The sequence below is a fragment of the Phoenix dactylifera genome, chromosome 3, assembly GCF_051530095.1.
Source record: "Phoenix dactylifera cultivar Ajwa chromosome 3, Ajwa_hap1_PhDact_Kaust_v1.1, whole genome shotgun sequence".
Classification (NCBI taxonomy): Eukaryota; Viridiplantae; Streptophyta; class Magnoliopsida; order Arecales; family Arecaceae; genus Phoenix; species Phoenix dactylifera.
This window is the reverse complement of record NC_143192.1, coordinates 55,121,515-55,138,670: the sequence shown is the minus strand read 5'-3', so window position 1 is coordinate 55,138,670 and position 17,156 is coordinate 55,121,515. Positions and strand designations below refer to the sequence as shown.

The following is a 17,156-nucleotide window of genomic DNA, read 5'->3' as shown; positions in this document are numbered from 1 at the left end:
ATAAATTACTACATTTCCATGTTGTATTTCAAAAATAATTAGAAAAAAAATTATACCTTATGTATAGAGCGAGGCTGTTGTTAATGATGCCAATATCAATGACTGAAGTTTCTATACAAAAACTCCGATGGTGGAAAAAATTTTATTCACTGTGAATATCAGTATTTATGATGAAAGTTTTTGCTCGGCAATCATTAAATTTATTGCTTAATATGCAAAAAAAAGTTCGACTATACAAATCTTCTATTTTTTTATAATTTATTATATTGCTATATTGTATTTCAAAAATATTTTAAAAAATAGAAAAAATTATATGCTATGTATTGTATGGGTTATGCTAGATTTTTATTTAGATGGGGCACAACTTCAAGCTTTAGGATTGGCAGCATGAAGCTCGTCTCCATGCCTTTCTTATTATATATTAATAGATGACTTAGGAATTGAATCCTGCTTTCATAATGTTTTAAGAAGTTAGAAGTATTTATTTGGAGGACTATGGCTATTCTATGTTGTACGACCCCTTCCATATAACCTTTTTCCATAGAGTGTGTGTGTGTGTATATATATATATATATATATATATATTATGATGCTTGCAATTCTAGAATGCATAGAAAACAATAAATGTTCTCCCAATTCTTGGTTATAATTATTGTTTTTTTTTCCTTTTCAGGAGTGATTATTAAGTACAAACAAACGTAATATAGAAAGCAAATCACACGCATTACAGCAAAAGATTAACTTTTGCTGTTTCTGAAGCTAAATACTGAGCGAGTGTCCAATAAATTTAATATATATATATATATATATATATATATATATCCTTCTAAAAATTTAAATTTATATGAGTATTTTTCTAAAATTTATATTTATTTTTATGTCTTCATAAAACACTATTTTTACACAAATGCTCCTAATATAACAGTTCTTCTAACATCATTAATAAAAATAATATTTATTTTAATTAAAAATAAAATAAAATTTTAAGATTATTTTTTTGTCCTCTATCACGATGGCCTTATGTTTCTTTTTGTGCATCTACTCATTAAGGATATTTTAGTTATTTTAATTTAAAATTATTAATTTTTTAAAGGTGTTAGATGGCATGGGTACATATGTCAAAATAAGAATAAAAAATAGTAGAATAGCAAAATAAGTGTTTTATGAGGTATATGCAAATGTCAAATTTAAGAAGATATTCATGCAAAATTTGTTATTTTGGGGGGTATTTATGCAAACAAGTCTTTTAAAAAAAATTTAAATTCATCCATCCGGAAGAAGTAAAGGGAAAAGTTTTTGTTCTGATTCCAGGCTCAATTCGGACGGTCCGATCTCAATGCATGTAACGGGAGCATCGCCGGCACGGTGGGACCGCTCACCACCATCTCATCGAAAAGGAAAAAAAAAAAAAAAAAAAACTCCTGAAATCGAATGAAATAAAATGAAATCACAATCGTTCATCTTCCCCTTCATCCGCGGGCTTTCTGGTGGTGGCGTTCTTAGATCTAGATTCTCGGATGGAGTCGCCGCTGCCCACAGAGCCTGAGCCCTTGGATCTCCGTCGCGATTGCTTCGGGATCGCCGGCAGGTCCCCACCGGCCACCGTCTCCGCGGAGTCACCGTCCTTCTTGCGCGGCCTCCTGTTGCCCCTCCGGGAGCCGTCGGAGGGCGGCTCACGATTTGGGGAGTCGGCGGAGACGGTGGTTTCGGACCGATGCCGCCGCGAGTGGCGCGGCCTCGGGGCGTTGTTGGGGGAGTCGTTCACGGTGCGCTCAGACAAACGCCGGGAGGGTCTCGGCATCATCTCGCCTGACGGATTGTCTTCGATTCCGGCGGCGTTGATCTTAAACTCTGAAAAAAACGAAATTACACAAATACTTATATTTATTTACTTATATTAGTGTTTTTTTTTTGTAGCAATTGGATAAAATAATATATAAATTTTATTTTTAGAGAATTATTTTGTGCTTCAGCTGGGGCTTCAAAATTATATATATATTTATTTAATATTGTATTTCTTATATTTATTAATTATTGTTTATTAACAACTCATTATATATATAGGGTTTTTTTTTCTCTCATGAATCTCCTTCTAAAAATTTGGATTTGCGTGAATACTCTCTTAAAATTTGTATTTATTTTTGTATTTTTTGCACAAATACCCCTAATATAACAGTTATTCTAACATCATTAATAAAAACTATATTTATTTTAATTAAAAATAAAATAAAATTTTAAAATTACATTTTCGTCTTTCGTGCGATCGTTTTATAAATATTTTTCTTGCATAAGTATCCATTAAAGACATTTTAGCCATTTTAATTTGAAACCGTTAATTTTTTTAGATGGTGTAGGTACAAATATAAAAATAAAAATAAAAAAAATAGAATAGCAAAACAAGTATGTTACAAGAGTATATATTCAAATATCAATTTTGAAAAAGTATTCATATAAAAATTGATATTTAGAAGAGTATTCATACAAAAAGAAACCATATATAGCATACCTTGAGAGCTCCAAGGGGTGGAAATTGTGTTCCCATCCGGTCCAATTGTACCGAGTGGTGCCGAGTGGAAATCTTTCATCTGTTTATGATATTGGAGCAAAGAAAAAAATAAATGAGTAAGATCTAGTGGTGATCAATTCATTGGATTATTTTGGGATGCTACAATGGATAAGTAATTTATACCCAGCCGGGAGCATTCATGTTCGGTCCGTCCCATCCTATGTGCGCCACGTGTTTGACGTCCGTGGGAAAGCCTATCTGCAATTCGTGCTCGCGGCCATCTGGATGCCAAGATTTCTGCGTCAAGAGGGAATTGAATCGAAGCCCGGAGGAGATGGTTTAATGGCGATAGCTGACATACCGAAAATTTGGGAGATATAGCGGAGGGGCTTCAAGAATCCCTTCTTCATCCTGGTGGTCATAAATACGGACATTACTTAAAATTCTTATCAAGCAATGGGTACGATCACTAGAAAATAAATAAAATCATTTGAAAAATACATAACTTAAGTTTTTACTTATTGGTTAGACATTATTTGAACAAAATAATGACAAGTTTTTCAGCAAAAAAAAAGGAAAGAAAACTGAACCAATTATACTAAAAATGCATAATCAAAGAAAAACACTTTCATGATTTTGCATGAATACCCTCCTAAAGATTAAATTTTGCATTAATATTCTTTCAAAATTGATACTTGAATTTATATCCTAGTAAAACACTTATTTTGCTATTTTACTTTTTTCTTTCATCCTTATTTTTGCATATATACTTATGCCATCTAACGCCGTTAAAAAATAATATTTTTAAATTAAAGTAGATAAAATATTCTTATAAGGGAATCGTAATAGGGGATAAAAAATTTATTTCAAAATTTTATTTTTATTTAAAATAAATATGGTTTTTATTAACAGTGTTAGAAGATTCGTTATGTTAAAAATATTTGTGTAAAACAGTATTTTATGAGGATATAAAAAAAAATACAAATTTTAAGAAGGTATCCATGCAACCTTGAATTTGTAGAAAAGTGTTCATGCCAAAATTAAAAGAGAGAGAGAGAGAGAGAGAGAGAGAGAGAGAGAGAGAGAGAGAGAGAGAGAGAGAGAGAGAGAGAGAGAGAGAGAGAGAGAGATGCAATGAGAAGGCCACATTATTGGTTTGAATCCAGGATCTTAAAATTAAAGAGTTTTAAACGACAATATATATAAGAATAATGCATGCAGTCATCTAGCCATACCTCAGTAGATAAAGCTATTTAATGGTCTATATATAGAATGTGAATTCATCAAGCACCTTGGATCCCTTTGCTTTACAATTAGGAATTATGAACCCCGCGATATCTTTGTGCTCTGTCTTTTGTCAAGAAAAAAAGAGAGAAACGCGAAGAGATCTTCTGCCACTCGCCCTGAAACAAGGAGGAGGAAGGAGAAGAAGAAGAAGCACTGCATCATGATATCGCCATAGAAACCGATGCCATCTTCGGTCCCCCGAGGTGACGCGTAGTTCGTCGCCGGCACCTCGAGACGGAAGACGGCGAACTGAGAGGGTCGGGGAACGTACGTTTAGGTGCCAAATCCCAAGTTCTTCTAAATCTTTGTTTTCCTTCATTCTATTTTTTGCAGCCACGGGCATTGGGTGGTGCCAAGTGTTCCGTACTAATTATAGGCCCTGGCGCGAATGGCAGGAAGAAGCGGTTAGAGAATTGGAGGTTGAAAGCGGAAGCACATCGCTTGGAAATAGCTGTTGAGTTTTTGGGATGATAAATGGGACTAAAACGAGCGTGAGAAGAAGGAAATTTGGCTTAAGCTTTTTTTGGTCAAATTTAAGCTGTTTCACCTCTCTCTCTCTCTCTCTCTCTCTCTCCTTCCTCTCATTGGGGCTATGAGGATCTCTTGTTTTTATTTTTTGGTACATCATAAGGAACTCTTGTTCAACGAGGCGTTTCTAGTTTAATCGACCTATTGTGGAGGGGCTAAAATATTTTTTTAATAAAAATTATAAAATTATTTAGATTAAAAATTAATATTAGAGAAAGGATTTGAATTTTTGACCCTTAAGCTAATCTCAAGGGAAAGTAAAAGGAGGAACACGATCTGTTTGTTGGTGGATAAATTTTATGAAAAAGTTAGTCAACTTTTCCATTGACCACTTTATCTGTATTCTTATATTTCTCTAGGTGGATAAATTATTTTTTCATAGATAGCATTTACCCACAAAATGAAGAAAAAATCTTGCCCATTTAGAAGATGAATAAGTCATTTTCCCATCAACTAGCAAAACCACTTTTTTATTTTGTTTCTAAAATACCCCTAGCCCTAATATTATATTATAAAAATAAATAATAATGTTATATAACTTATTGTAATATATATTATAATATTATATTACATTATTTGTATAATATTATATATTATATTATATTTTTATTATATATTATTATATAATACTAATATTTATATAATAATATATAAGAATATTGGTAAATTATTTTTTATCTAAATGTTGTCTGGAAAATGTTTACCTAGGAAAATACAGATTCTCAAAAAAGTTTTTTATCCTCCAAAGAAAGAGAGCATGAGATTGGGAAAACCATTGGAGGGAAATGTGGATGGTGAAATATGCCTCACATACCAGCACATCAATGCAATTAGGATCATATAGTAGAATAGTTATTGAATGACCTTTTAGTGGCTTCTTTTGAAGAATAATTGGAGAGAAAAAAAGATGAAGCAAGCTACCTATGTTGCTATAATGCGAACTTTCCCAACATAGCAAGTTGGTCATGAGGTTGTACCATATTATTATTTTCAAGAAGAAAAATAACAAAATACAAGGTATTAACTTTATAAAGAAAAAAGAGTTTTTCTAGGTGATTTCTTATCCATCTACATTCTAAAATGGCATAATATTTTAATATTGTTAAAGGTACATTCTTGAATGGTAAAGGAAACTTCGCTCGGGATGTCATGTTTGCATACTGTATATAGTGCATTGGTATATTCTAGTATTTAGTTGTAGCCTATTGCAATATAACTAGCTCGTCCAAATTTTTTAATCCTCTCCCTTCTCCCTTTAAAACTTCAAATAGGCATGTATTTGTCCTAATTCTCTAACATGGCTGCCAGGAGACTTCACTACTAACCAGTAACTATAACACAAAAACTACATCAAAATCATAACTAAGCAATAATACGGAGAGAGGTGTAAATTAGATGAGAAAATGAACGAGCAATTGCAAGTAAGAAATTGCATGTATACTTGTAACCATGATAAAATCAATACTTACAAACAACTACTTCAAGATGTCTGGCAGTTAACTGCTTGACCATCCATTATGAAATGGATGGCATGATACTTCAACCGAGCTAATAAGTCAAAGTTCTATATATTTTTTTTTTGGTAAATCAAAGTTCTATATTTTTTACTAATCATTTTAAATAAAAGATATATGTACCACTTTCTATCTAGTTTGACCTTGGACTTCTACTTTGTAACCTGTTGATGCTGGAAATCGACTCGACCCAAATGACAAGTTAGTAGGGGTTGCTGGAGATCTTGGCTCTTCTGTTTTCTAAATTGGAAAGATCAGATGGGGTCACTGCACACCTCTATAGTGATGCTTCAGTGGCCGCGATGCTCGATTAGTGGTAATCCCGATGTCGAGCACCTATGAGTCGGCATTGAAATGGCTTCAGGAGGTGCTTCAATGTTGGCTCCGACCTGAAATAGCAAAAACAAAAATGTTCATCCACCAAAGTGTGCCAATAGAGGACCCTCCGATGCCTAAGTCAGATGTGATTATCAAAAAATAGAAGGAGGCCTGAGAGGCAGCGTAAGAGAGTTGAAAGAGAGTTAACTGGAAGGCTTTTGGAAACACAATATATAAAGAAGGGCCGGAGTCCATCACCGAGTAGTTTAGAGCTGGACGCTCATTGATGAAGCAACAAACCGTATATCTCACCTACACTTTTCATTCACAGAATTTGCTCGGATATCATGTTTATTATGAAACAATTAGCGATCACAATAGAGTTGTCGCTAGCCATGGAGAGACTTTAAAATATAAAGGACTTTCTGCACGCCTTTGGATCGACCATGGGGCAAGTTTTGAATGGTTAGCCTGTGGCTAAATGACGAGCTTTCATTAGCCGGTTCACTTTGCTAGCAGGGATCAATTTCAAAGTGTATCACAACCAATTATTTTTCTCTGCAACATAAACTTATTGCTGGCATGCATAGAAAGCTGTTAATGAGAAGTGCAAAGTTTGATCACCGCTGATTAATTACCCTAGGATGGGTACATGATCTTGGCCACCTAAATTTAGAGTTAGGAGAGTTATCAAGTTTTTTTTTTTTTTAGGTAAACCGGTCTCGCGTGAGCATTGTCTATAGAGTCAAGAGCCAAAATACTTCACAGCGTGGGAGTGACTGGTACACGGCGAGTTCAAAAGATCTCTCCAAAATGATGAGCAACAAAGAAGACAACTCAGTCAGCAGCTCTATTTGTCTTCCGAAATACATGAGCAATCTGAAAAATAGCACTTTTGTAATAACCATCTGACGTCCTCTAGACGCGGATGGTCGAAAACCCCAGCTTCTTCTATAAAATCCATTTTACCATCTTCACTTAAGTCCCCTTTCAGAATGACGCACTGAGCCTCCAGCACTTGCTGCCATCAAGTTTTCAAAAGCAGGAGATAGATGCCAACTCGCTGGGCTAGGACCAACCGACGCCCAAATATACCATTAATTAAACTTTGCTTCGCCACCGGTGTCAGAATTGGAATAGAAAGGGGAGTACTCATATTTCTCCGCATTTGATTCGCGACTGAAAGCAAATTCAGAATCAGAAATAGAATTGGAATAGCTGATTAAGATATTATGGAAAAAATTAATTTTTTAGATGCGGCATAATAGAATTTGAATACCAGAGAGGCCGGGATCATTCCAGCGCCCAACTCCCCCTAGAACAAGCATGTCCTCAAAGCTATTCAATGCTTTTTGGGATTCTAAGGATCGCCCTCTTTTTAGTTTTCTGCCTCCCTCCATTCAGGAAGTCGCATGGAAAAACATGCATGTCCAAGCATTAACTCGACAATCTTAGGATCTCTATGATGAAAGATCACACTGTGGAAGAGGAGGACCTTGCTGGGGAAAGAGCTTCGAATGAGGGTATGAATTCTCTTCTTTCAAGAAAGGTGGACATAGAAAGAGGAATTGGGAACCACGAAAGCCAGAATGAGCTATGAAGAACTAACAAACTACAGACGATATTTGAAGAAAGGAGAGGAGAGCTGTCATTACTAAAGAGGAGCTCAAAGGACAGAATGGAAGTCAAATATATATAAAAAAAGTGCAGTTGAAATTTTAACAAATCACCCCTGCTAAATCCCTGACATGTCATAGATCTCTGTAAGAACAGACAGGCCATGATATTTTATCCCAGAATTATACTCATTCTCTGATGGGATCTACCAAGGAGAAAACTGAAAAAGAAGGACCCGGCCACAGGAGTTGCAGGAACTATGTGTTAGTTTAGGATGAGGCATGTCCGCCAGAAATTTGCTTAGAAATCAGACATCAGACTAGTACACTCAAAACGTGGCAGTCCCCTATCATCCCTATGATTCAGTTCCAGAAACAAGCATCCGGCTTCAGAATGCAATAATCTCAGCAAGCAGCCGTTGATCAGAACGCATTCTTGAATCACCTCACATATACAACAAAAGAAATGTAGATATTAGCTATGCATTAATCATAAAAGAAAATAAGACCAGAAAACTACTAGTTATTTGTAATTTCGGTTTTATTATAAGAAACCCAACTGCTACTGTTCATAAAGAAACCAAGTGTACATATTTATATAGATGCCTTATGTACGGTCCAATAGTTTCCTTTAAAACAAAAGTGAAATATATAATTGGTGACAGAAGGGATCACGAGAGATTATCACGATAGGAGGATTTCTACATCAAGAAGCCTTAAGATCATCCAGACCAACACCAGCCTGCAATAAACAAGATACAAGTGTCTCGATCAAAACATGAACAATGTAAGAGCTACCTGATCCATAATAATGGCACGACGAGAGCTTACCAAAAACTTGTGGTTCTCTGCAAGAAGAGGAGCAAAGGTTGTGCAGAATTTCTCAATGTCTGCGTTGATGTCACCTGAGCCACAAATAACCTCCATGAATTTCTTCCTATCAGGAGCAAGTTTCATGGCAACCTGTAATCATGGATGCATCAGTAATCCAGTTACAAGCTATGAAAAAGGAGCAGCATGCTGACAGCTGGAACCATACAAAAAACCAAGACATATTTATGGGAGCTGTTGGCAGAGGTTGACAAGATCCATAACGGAAAAGTAGAGGATAATTGGATATATGTGAAACACAGATAATATCTCAAATCAATTGAATGATGGTTGAAGCAGGGCCCAGAGGTATGACCAAACTACTTTACTGTAATGGTTATATAGCACAATTTTTAGCATTAAATATCTAGATGCAATATTCTCATGATTTACTAGTCAACATTATGTGAGCATTGAAATTAGGAAGCCACTTGTTTACCACATGACCACTTTCAAACAAAACCATACAAAAAATCTGCAGGGGGAACTGAGAGATTCAAACTTTTCAATTTTCTATTGCCCTGTCAAAATTGTTTCATATTAAACCATATACATATAGTTCTACAGAGGGAAACTGAGAAATTGAGAGTAGTTTCAATTCCCATTGTCATGTCAAAGCTTGCAGTCCTGATCAGTGGATAATTGTTTTCCTTCTATGCCACTGCTTTAACGATTATAATTTTATGAGAAGAGTCTGAATGCATTACCGTAAAGCTAGAACTAGCAAGCCAGCCATGCCATTTTTTTAGGGTCTTGCCGTAGGAATCTGTGCAGGCCTGTGACATAGTCCAATCTGGATGCTCAAGCAAGTTACGGAAGAGTTCCACCAAGAAATCCATGGCCCTAAATGGATGGATACATCCAAGAATGATAGCTTTAGACAGCAAATATATATACAAGGAAACCAGGGAAAATAGAAGACCAAAATGAACTCAAGCACTTAAAGGCAAATTTACAATGAATGGAAGTGCAAAAATGACATTTCCATTTGAAAGTGTGAACACATTGTGCACAAGTCATGCGGAATACCTTGTTAACCACAGAAGACCATTGGTGCAGCTCGAAGAACCTTTTGCTGTTTTAGATTCTACTTCTACTTGCACCATGCTGTACAGGTGTTCGAATGTCGAAGGATCAGAAGCATATTTAGATTCCAGCCTCTGCATAAGAAAATCGTAAAATAAACATTTGTGAAGGATTTGGACTAAAGAAACAGAAACAAAAGGAGTAATAAAGAAAGCTGGATCGGACAAAATAACAAGATCTCAGAATGTGCATGTTTCATGACCTGGCAGATCCTATAGTGCATAAAAAAGTTGTCAATAAACTGTACTTAATGTAGTGAAGAATTTATTACTAACCTATCAAAGAAATCAGGAAATATAAGTCCTGAAAAAATCATTATGTACTTTTGATTCTTTTTATCAAGAAAAACATAAAAGACTTCTTACCGCTATGTTGCCTCCTATATCTGACTTTACAATGGACATAGCAGTTCCAAGTTTATCTGCAAACATAACAGTATTTAAAAACAAAAAAATCAACCTCAGTCCAACGCTCATGAAACATGACAATATGCTGTCTCAGTTGTAAGCACAGAGAAATTTATGTTTTCTGAACAATGCAATAGTGAATGTCCATAGGGGCAGCATGTCCAATGCACATAAAAAGAAATCAGATAATTTCGTATTTCTCAAAAGCAGCATCATCCAAGTTAAATAAATTTGTTAGAAAATAACTAAAGTTATTCGAATATCTATGATATTAATCCATACCTTGTATGTGAAAAGAGCAATTCTGAAAATCAAAAGTGATATTAATCCGCTGCAGAATTTCCTATTAACTACTATCATCTAAATTTTCACTCCAGTTACATACTTTAGAAAATTTTCTGTATTCTGAATAAAAAGCCTGGTTTTTCTTTATTAATTGACTCAGCAATAATAAACAAAGATTGAATTTTCTGGTCTACTATTATAATGTTCTTGCATAATAAGAGCCTACAAACAAAATTAATCTACTTTCCTATTACCATCGCTAGTCTCTTTCTTGTAACTCTTCAGCAAGTCTCTATTTGTGGCTACATCAATTTGGTGGTGTCATCTAATGGCAGGACTTGTGACTACTTGGAATGGACTTGGATGGCCCATCAGAAGGAGAAGGTCGGACTTATGTTGGCTTAGGTATAAAAGAGAGCTTAAGCAGACATGAGAACCTTTCTAAATTTCAAGAGCTAATAACAAAGCATTATTGCTCCCGGGCTGCCAACCATTTTAAGGCCTTTTAGTAGATGTATGCGTATCATTTCATGGCCTATGGATACATCTAGCCAAGCATTTAAGTACTGGTTGTACCAGTCTGTACTGGCCATTTCGAACCAGACCAGTGATGGAATGGTACTTGGGGATGACCTTCATATCAATACGTAGGAAAAAGAAAAAGGAAAGAGAAAAATCTGTGCCAGCTGCTACCATGCTGTGTCTGGTTTTACCATCATCATTCTGTGCCGGCACCCAATCAATAAGGATATTGATACCGAGAATTTAAACCTTGCATCTAACCACTAAATTTGACAAAGTTTTACCGTCAACATTATATAGCAAGATAACAAGTGAAATTTGTGCAGGCAACTTTACAGTGTAATTTAGGAAAATGGGAGGAAATATTGAGGCCATGGTCAAGTTGGTACAGATTTTTCCATGACTAAAAAAAGGAAAAAGGGATATGCTTCTTGGCAAATTTTTCAGCATTCCTTAGATGCACGGTGCAAGGCTCTCAGAATATGGGTTCACTAAGTCACCGATACTATACTATGCACATGTTAAATTTGTTATCTTAATTGTGCTGCAAAGAGTACATGCTACTCATAAATGGTGAATAGTGCAGCGCAGATACTTAAATAATTTTCTGTTCCAATTTTCATTACCACAGCAATAATGTCTAGGTCCGATCAGCAGTGGGCTAATTTAGGCAATGTTAGATCAGCAATATTCAGACTGTAACAACTGTAAATTAAACTCTATCAAGGACGAGCATAAAGTTATTCGAATATCTATGATATTAATCCAAACCTTGAATGTGAAAAGAGCAATTCAGAATATCAAAGGTGATATTAATCCACCGCAGAATTTCCCATTAACTACTAGCATCTAAATTTTCACTCCAGTTAGTTACTTTAGAAAAATTTTCTGTATTCTGAATAGAAAGCCTTGTCTTTCTTTATTAATTGACTCAGCAATAATAAACAAAGATTGAATTTTCTGGTCTACTATTATAATGTTCTTGCATGAAGAGAGCCTACAAACAAAATTAATCTGCTTTCCTATTACCATCACTAGTATCTTTCTCGTAACTCTCCAGCACATCTCTATTTGTTGGCTACATCAATTTGGTGGTGTCATCTAATGGCAAGATTTGTGACTACTTGGAATGCACTTGGGTGGCCCATCAGAAGGAGACGAACTTATGTTGGCTGAGATATAAAAGAGAGCTTAAGTAGACATGAGAACCTTTCTAAATTGCAAGAGTTAATAACAAAACATTATTGCTCCCAGGCTGCCAACCATTTTAAGGTCTTTTAGTAGATGTATGCCTATCGTTTCATGGCCTATGGATACATCTAGCCAAGCATTCAAGTACAGGTTGTACCAGTCTGTACTGGCCATTTCAAACCAGACCAGTGATGGAATGGTACTTGGGGATGCCCTTCATATCAATACGTAGGAAAAAGAAAAAGGAAAGAGAAAAATCTGTGCCAGCTGCTACCATGCTGTGTCTGGTTTTACCATCATCGTTCTGTACCGGCACCCAATCAATATGGATACTGATACCGAGAATTTAAAGCTTGCATCTAACCACTAAATTTGACAAAGTTTTACAGTCAACATTATATAGCAAGATAACAAGTGAAATTTGTGCAGGCAACTTTACAGTGTAATTTAGGAAAATGGGAGAAAATATTGAGGCCATGGTCAAGTTGGTACAGATTTTTCCATGACTAAAAAAAAGGAAAAAGCGATATGCTTCTTGGCAAATTTTTCAGCATTCCTTAGATGCACGGTGCGAGGCTCTCAGATATGGGTTCACTAAGTCACCAATATTATACTGTGCACATGTTAAATTTGTTATCTTAATTGGTGCTGCAAAGAGTACATGCTACTCATAAATGGTGAATAGTGCAGCGCAGATACTTAAATAATTTTCTGTTCCAATTTTCATTACCACAGCAATAATGTCTAGGCCCGATCGGCAGTGGGCTAATTTAGGCAATGTTAGATCAGCAATATTCAGACTGTAACAACTGTAAATTAAACTCCATCAAGAATGAGCGTGTCTCTTTTTGTTTGTCTATCTACGCATAGACACATTGACATAAAAGATTTCTTCATGGAATCACTTCTGAAAGTGACATTTAGTTCAAATCAAATAACAGGAGACGTTACTGAAGCCTCTGGTGGAAAAGACAGGAACACTTTAACAGCTTTATACATCACGAGCAATTGGATATGGATAAACAACTAGTCAAGATTAGTTCTCCAACAGGACTTAACGTACATGAAATTTGGGACAATAATTTCTCTAATAAAAGAGCTATACACATGAAAATGAAAATAAAAAGCATGAAACTAGAGACCAATATAGTGAAGTTGCACTTATCCCTAAAATCAAACTGCCACAACTCAGTCTGATCTGGACTGATCCAGCTCAGTTGGACGCAGCATGTTCCATCAAAGCATCCACCACAATTCATACAACAAGGCACACATACAAAGGCAAGAAGAGAGTTTCTACACCATGTGGCACAAAAAAAATTCTGCAAAACTATATACATATATATCCAAATAGGCCATTCAACATTCCCATCCAGAATGTAGAATGTACACTTGTGGATAAATATGTTTTCTCAGCGCTTAAAACCTTCATGAAAGATTCGTATACCAATGTTAGTAAGGACCCTTATTGACCAACATCTTATATTCCAGGCCTTAAATTAGCACGCAAACAATCCAGGCTGCTCATGAGAAGCTCGAGTTTGAGTGTTTGACTCAACAAAGCCTCATTCAGGCTCGGGCCAGTTACAAAATGAGACGAGCTCAAACAGTTTTGAGAGCCCAGCTCGGCTCAATTGCAACAATATATGGAAGCTAGGCTCCATTTGATAAATTCTCAGTTAAGAGCTTATACAAGCCAAGCTTGAACAGCTTTTGAATTATTTTTTTTTCTTTTTCCAAGAATACAAAAGCTTGTATGCTCATCTTTTTTGCAATATATAGGAATTATTCTGGCATATTTTGTCTTTACCTTGTAATTACGTCCAATACCTTATTTTGATTTCTTTAATAAAAGACTTTAGTTTAAGAATTCTACTGTCCTCTGGTGGTTTAGCACAAGATAAACTCTAAATGGAATGTCTCTCAATAAATACTCTTTAGATGACCCTACATGCTACCTGTTCATTCTTCAAAAAAGCATGTTACAAATCAGTAGAATCTGCAACTCCAGAACCAGCAAATCAGGGTCTGGGAGCCAGGCACTCAAATTTGAGCTTTTGACTGTTTCGCTTCTGCCAAGGATTTTGGGCATAACAAATTGGACTCGTGCCTAGGAGGTCATGTTCACAGCCTAAAAGAACATGTGATGCAATGTCACTCCTATCGAGATGCTGACATACAAGAAGTAGCAGATAGTTGGATCCCCGAATACAACTATGTCTAAAATGATAGGACCAAGTATGTGAGAAATCGTGCGGGCGTGTGTTTAGTCCTACATCGGTTATTCGACGAGTATATCTTAAGTAAATATACAGGACTAAGAAACCCCAAAAAAATACCTTTCGGTTTGTTTTTTTTTGGATGAGATCCTGAGTTGTGACAAATGGTATCAAAGTGAACTTGACCCATAGCCTATGTAGATCAGGAGACACTGCAGCATGGGTTCATGGAGGCTAACCATGGACCGATCATGGTACTTATGATTAGATTTGAATGGATTTGAACCCTTAGCCTGATGAGGATGTCAGGATTTGAATGGGAAGAGTATGTGAAGACCCGTGCGGTTGTGTGTTTAGTCCTACATCGGTTATTCGCTGGCTAGCCTTTTTGGGTGACGTCCTGGGTTGTTACAAAATAAATAATATCATTGATGATTCTCTCCCTCCCTCTCTCTCTTGAAGGCGTGCAGCACCCATTTGATAAAAGGACTAAAAGGGTGGTTTAATTGGCTGATTAGAGCATATAATTTTTAGTTGAATGGTACATGTGATATATGGGGAGAAGCAGTTGCAAACTGACAATACATGAAAACTAGTTCCAGCAAGGACTACAGTAGAAAAAGGACTTAGATAGCATAATGTAGGGCCTATTTATGAGAACCATCTCTATGCCAATAAGTTCTGTATTCTTGAAGATCATGCAAAAACATAAGCTGATAAAAATTGAACTCAATTAAAATGGATTAGATTTGAAAGTTGGTTTAAGCATGAGAAAAGATTATTCCTTTGAAAAGGCTTCTTTGATCCCATTTCCTATATATATTCAAAGGCCTCCTAGAAACTAAGATTGGTTGCAATGAAATGATGTTATTCTCATTCCCATTGTAGTAAGTCCATAAACATCTGAACAACTATGCAGCATGTGAATAACATGTCCAAAAACTATAATACATCCATGTGATTGGCCTTTGATATTTCTTAATAGGTTATCAAAAACCAAGGCTATAGTATCTTGCAAAGATTTCATAATAACATGGGTTTGGCCGTATCACACGATATAACCAATAGTGGACACTCAGCATGGAGCCAATTCCTGATGTATCTGAACGTATTTGTTGCTTAGATTTCCAAAAATCTGACAAAAGGACACTTTCATACAATGCAAAAAGATTTTAAAAAACAAAAAGCTATCTATCAACCTAGTAACGCTTACTTCTAATTGATGATGAGGTTGACATCATAATGCACTGAAGAAAATGAAAAGAAAGGGGTGATGCTTCATTATAGCAGTTCAAAAATGGGGTTAAAATTGCCTCGCATTTTCAATAATTTTTCATTTTTTTCTTTTACAAGAAGATAATTGTCATCACTTGGAATAAAGTGCCTCTTGACATGACACTACTAGAGGCCATATCAAATGTCAAAATTTTTAATTGACATGGGTGTCATACACCACTTTTGGAGTGCCAAGGAATCATATGCTCTATTTTTAACACAGGACATATCCCACAGCACATGATTGCCCAAGCAAGACATGCAATTTTCAAAAAGAACCTAACCAGTGATAAAACAAAGCACAAAACGCAATTTGAATTCCATGTTAATATAGATGTCGGGATTTTATATCTTCAATGAAGTACAACAATGAAAATCATCTTTCAATAAGCTTTACATGTTAAAAAGAGCAAAAATGAAAGAAATAAATATAGGAATACAAATTAGTTATATATAAGAAAAAGAGAGAATTGGAGTAGATCTTGACCGAAATGAAGAAGTAAAAGCAAGGCAAAGAAAAGGCGAGCAGAACAAGCCACATACCTAAAACAGGCAGGATGAGCTTGCAGACATCCAGAAAAGGCTTGGCGAGCATTACCCCATCCTCTGACTTAACATGCTTCATTCCTTCCAACGAGGGAGTGAATACAGTCCCCTCCATCTCTATCGTCGATCCTTCCACCTACAAAAGCCGCCATCAAAATCCAATCTTTCTCGTTCTCGCACAACCACAAAAGTGAAAAAATGCTCAAAAAATCCATATAAGTGAAGAAAAAACATAAAATTGTTCTGACAGACAACACCTTGCCGGATCAATAACCGGTGCCAAATTTAGGCAATTCGACCCGACAGTCATATCTATCCGATCAAATTCCGATCCAGGGAGCCACCAATCCATTGGGTGGCGGATCCGGGCCCGGTCGAGCCCCTCGCAACTGGCATTTCCATATAATGCATGAAACAAATGATTCATCACATCCGATCAACTTCTAACTTTCAAGATGGTAATTCTAAAACAAAATCGAAGGATAAAAAAAAAAAAAAAAGACAAAAAGCAAATACCACATCGTTCTTGAATCAAGATCTTCCCAAGGAACAAAAAAAAAACCCAAGAAGCTTAACCCTAACGTACCAATTATAAGGGAAAGAAAGCAATCTGAATCCAACTAAACTAAAAGATTTCACATAGATTCTTGCATTGATTCCCATTTATTAAACTTCGATTTCAGATCGAGATCAAAACATGATCAGTTCAAAAAAGAAAAAGATTTTGACGCCAGCCGCTAACCGTTCCCGAGAACAAATCTGCAGCGATTCGCGACGAATCCTACGGGCCGCCCAGGTCTCTGCCTCCGCACTCCGTCCGGCGGAAGGGAACGGATTAATCAATTTATAATAGTCGCGACCAAAACCGGGCCGGGCCGATAAATCGAATTTCAAATCTCTCTCCTAGCAGCGGGGATGCACCGCTACAGATCACTCGTATGTCGCCACCAGCGACACCTGTCCCATGCGGCAGCCATCTATTGGTC

At 36.1% G+C, this 17,156-nt stretch overlaps 2 protein-coding genes across 3 annotated transcripts; both read right to left on the bottom strand.

Annotated features, from left to right (window-relative positions):
* Positions 1 to 1,019: 1,019 nt before the first annotated feature.
* On the bottom strand, positions 1,020 to 2,928 carry LOC103716085 (uncharacterized). The gene is made up of 4 exons (XM_008803949.6): positions 2,868 to 2,928; positions 2,690 to 2,787; positions 2,507 to 2,585; positions 1,020 to 1,851 (listed from the first exon to the last, which is right to left on the bottom strand). Exons 1-4 carry the CDS (start codon positions 2,926 to 2,928, stop codon positions 1,448 to 1,450), a joined length of 642 nt encoding a protein of 213 aa, XP_008802171.4. The 3' UTR covers positions 1,020 to 1,447.
* A 4,849-nt stretch (positions 2,929 to 7,777) lies between these two features.
* On the bottom strand, positions 7,778 to 17,050 carry LOC103716086 (glycolipid transfer protein 1-like). Of its 2 annotated transcripts, XM_088719199.1 has the most exons (8): positions 16,913 to 17,021; positions 16,428 to 16,559; positions 16,168 to 16,306; positions 10,091 to 10,146; positions 9,669 to 9,799; positions 9,347 to 9,482; positions 8,601 to 8,732; positions 7,778 to 8,511 (listed from the first exon to the last, which is right to left on the bottom strand). In XM_088719199.1, exons 3-8 carry the CDS (start codon positions 16,283 to 16,285, stop codon positions 8,476 to 8,478), a joined length of 609 nt encoding a protein of 202 aa, XP_088575325.1. In that variant the 5' UTR covers positions 16,286 to 16,306; positions 16,428 to 16,559; positions 16,913 to 17,021; the 3' UTR covers positions 7,778 to 8,475. The 2 variants fall into 2 exon arrangements, with proteins under 2 accessions (XP_088575325.1, XP_008802174.1); XM_008803952.5 differs by lacking the exon at positions 16,428 to 16,559 and having other exon boundaries at positions 16,913 to 17,050.
* Positions 17,051 to 17,156: the final 106 nt, after the last annotated feature.

Bases quoted from the DNA above. Each gene is read 5' to 3' on its own strand.
- LOC103716086 (XM_008803952.5), bottom strand. From the start codon at position 16,285: ATGGAGGGGACTGTATTCACTCCCTCGTTGGAAGGAATGAAGCATGTT. The intron at 10,147-16,167 runs GTATGTGGCTTG...TTATGTTTGCAG, and splicing joins GCTCATCCTGCCTGTTTTAG to ATAAACTTGGAACTGCTATG. The intron at 9,483-9,668 runs GTATTCCGCATG...CCATCCATTTAG, and splicing joins GGTCTTCTGTGGTTAACAAG to GGCCATGGATTTCTTGGTGG.
- LOC103716085 (XM_008803949.6), bottom strand. From the start codon at position 2,928: ATGACCACCAGGATGAAGAAGGGATTCTTGAAGCCCCTCCGCTATATC. The intron at 2,788-2,867 runs GTATGTCAGCTA...CTTGGCATCCAG, and splicing joins CTATATCTCCCAAATTTTCG to ATGGCCGCGAGCACGAATTG. The intron at 1,852-2,506 runs GTATGCTATATA...CGTTTTTTTCAG, and splicing joins CACCCCTTGGAGCTCTCAAG to AGTTTAAGATCAACGCCGCC.